General features: G+C 45.7%; 1 protein-coding gene across 1 annotated transcript in view; it reads left to right on the top strand.

Annotated features, from left to right (window-relative positions):
- The window catches only part of SYNJ1 (synaptojanin 1), a 99,584-nt gene that overhangs the window by 80,702 nt on the left and 15,876 nt on the right, over window positions 1–3,006 (top strand). The window contains exon 24 of the mRNA XM_012657335.1: window positions 2,778–2,987. Coding sequence (XP_012512789.1) covers window positions 2,778–2,987 — 210 coding nt within the window. The remainder of the gene's footprint in view (window positions 1–2,777; window positions 2,988–3,006) is intronic.

Below are 3,006 nucleotides of genomic sequence, written 5' to 3' on the forward strand. Positions count from 1 at the left end.
CCTTAGTTTATAAAATGATAATATATTGTGATACCCTGTTCACCTAGATATCACATTCAAGAGTTAAACATCTTTCAAGATTATCTCCAGTTTTCACATTCTCTGTTTATTTGTTTACTTAGTCCACACATATTTATGTGCCAGCTATATGCTAGGTGCTAGAAATTCAACAGCTGTGGTCCTTGCCCTCCTAAAACTCACAGTTTATTGGGTGTTATACACAATTAAGCAGGCAATTATAATAAAGTGATATAATGTGACAATGAACAGTGCTGTGGTTGCTCATGGGACGGTTGCCTAACCTGGATTTGGGAAGTTGGGCAAAGTTTCCCAGAGGAATTGAAATTTAAGTTGAGAATCCAATGACTGGGGAGAACTGGATTAAGGAGGGTAAAGAGGAGTGATCCCAGAAGAAGGTATGTCCGCAGGCCTCAAGGGGAGAAAGAGGATCTAAATTGATGAGGCAAGCATGTTTGTGAGGGAGTAAATGAAGGAAAAAATGCAGGCAGAAGAGTAGGTATGCAGTGAAAGAGAATTTAATTTTGAACATGTTGAATTTGAGATGTCTGTGGAGTCAGTCCAGTCAGTGTCAGCTGTTGAGTATGTGAGTCTGGTGCTCAGAAAAGAGCTCTGGATTCACAAGGAAGCTCTGATGGCCAGTAAAGCCATGGACATTTTATTTCTTTGGCCAGTAGGGTCGCGTAGAGACAGGAGACAATGAATGGAATATGGAGAAACACAGAGTCCTGGGATCAAATGTGTAGAAACACAGAATTTAAAGCTATACAGAAGGTGGCCATCCATAAAAGGAATATGAGAAGAAACAATTAGAAATGTTGCAGAGCCATTTCGTGCTTAAAAATCAATGGAAGGAGGAGGAACAAGGAAGAGAGAGTAGTCAGTGGTGTCTTGTAGCACAGAGAAATGAGGAGAAATGAGGACAGAAACTTGTCCTCCTGATGAGGAGGAGGGAGGGAAGCTGTTAGTGACATTCATGAGAATCATTTCAGTGGTGTGATGAAGCCAGAGGGTGGCAAATTGGTATGGATAGAAGGTGAAGAAGTGGAGAAGGGTGTCTGTAGACAGCTCTTCAAGGAAGGTTGGCTGAGATTGGGGGAAAAGAGAGAAGAGGAAAATTGTTCCAGGGAGATAGGGGATCCAGGGATGGTTGTTTTTAAATGGGAGAGGCTTGAGAGTACTCAGTGTGGATGGAAAAGTGCTGGCAGAGGGGAAAGGGCTGACAATATTGGGGAAGGGCAGGGCCGAATTAGAGCAAGGTCACTGAGAAAACTGGGGTGGGTAGGACACATTCGTCATCCGCAAATACCTGAGTGCCAGCCATGTGATGAGACTTGGGCTTGGGGCAGGCTATTGAAGAGGGTGTTCTCTTCGTAAGACACCTCTTTTCTCTGTGAAGGTTAAGTGTTGAAGTTATCTGCAGGAGAGAGGCAATCCACAGTTTCAGGAAAGTTGAGAAGCTTCGAGATAAAGCTCCTGAGGAGAAGGGGTGAGGGGGAGAGCCAACCCAGAAATATCATGGAGTTGCCAGGCAGCTTTGGGAACCCAGAAGAGATGGAGAAGCACACATTCTGTGTGACTGCTGTCATCTGGACTGTGTGTCCAGATGGACTTCTTTAGCAGCAGCACTCAACAGCCCAAGTGCAGCCGTGGAAAGAGTAGACAGTGGAATCAGGCAGGGACGGGATTTGGTCAAGCTGGTGGGACGGAAGAAGAGTGGGTTAGAGGAATGTCGAGGTGAAGAACTGTATAATCTGAAGCTAGACACAGAAGAAAGCAGAATTGGATGAGGGTGAGAATTAGAGGGCTCAGGCCCTGGGTCCTGGTGAGGTCACAGGAAGAAAGAATGACTGAGGCAGAGAACTGAAAGGCTGGGAGGCGGTGGTCAGGATGTAGGGTTGAGTTTATTTCAGAGGTGGTGTAGTTCAGAGGGGTGTGTGTGTTAGGAGTGGAGGTAAGTGTCAGTAAGAATGAGACCAAGGCATTTAGGTTGTTGGACGGGTTGTCCACACGGACTTTGATGTCACGCAGAAAGATGATAGGGCCCCACTTAACCATCCTGCTCTCTGCTTAGTCCTCAATGAACAAGTTCAAGAGACGGAAGAATGGAGGTTGGAGATTACTGTAGCAAGTGGGAGTGGAGGCTGTTACATAAATTCCTGATGGCATAGCCTCAAAGCAATAGGACTTTTTGTTCAGGGTTGGAAGATGAATGTCCTGGAATTAGAATTGGGTTGCAAGGGGTATCCCAACCCACTTTCCAATCCTGAGGGAAGTAGAGATAAGGAGACCTTGGGAGAACTAGTGTTCAGTTAAAGCAAAGAGGGTCTTTGTGGGGTAGGGGTTGTGCCAGGGAGGGGATTTCTGAGGAAGGCTTGTGGATGCCTGAGAGCTTGTTGACTCTAACACTGGACCTGGGTTGGGCAGGGGAGCAGGGCAGTTCCACAGAGCACAGTGGACAGGTTTGGAGGGACAGAAGAAAACTTTTGAGCTAACTCTACAATAGCTGCTCAAAGGAATATGAAAAGCCCACTCAGCCACCCCAGCTCCACGTGGTTAGTGTCCTGGCATCCTGTTGCTCTGAAATAATAGATATCTTTATATTATATGTGCCTAACATGCATAATCCACATGCATTTGCAATGCCATAACATTGACATGTTTATTTTGTGTATTTTAACCTTTTAAAACCTAAGGTGAAGAAGAATCTCTAAGCAAATTAAAATGGTGGTATCTTTGATAACCTTGCTTTTCCTTAGGTGATGTTGATGACTACAGTGCAGAAGTGGAGGAACTTCTTCCTCAGCATCTCCAGCCATCTTCAAGTTCTGGCCTTGGCACTTCCCCGAGCTCTTCACCCCGGACCAGTCCCTGCCAGTCACCTACAATGTCAGAGGTTCCTGTACCTTCCCTTCCTGTCAGACCAAGCCGAGCACCATCAAGAACTCCTGGGCCTCCAAGTGCACAGAGTGTGTATTTTTTTTTTTT

Source organism: Propithecus coquereli, unplaced genomic scaffold (assembly GCF_000956105.1).
Source record: "Propithecus coquereli isolate 6110/MARCELLA unplaced genomic scaffold, Pcoq_1.0 Scaffold54, whole genome shotgun sequence".
Classification (NCBI taxonomy): domain Eukaryota; kingdom Metazoa; phylum Chordata; class Mammalia; order Primates; family Indriidae; genus Propithecus; species Propithecus coquereli.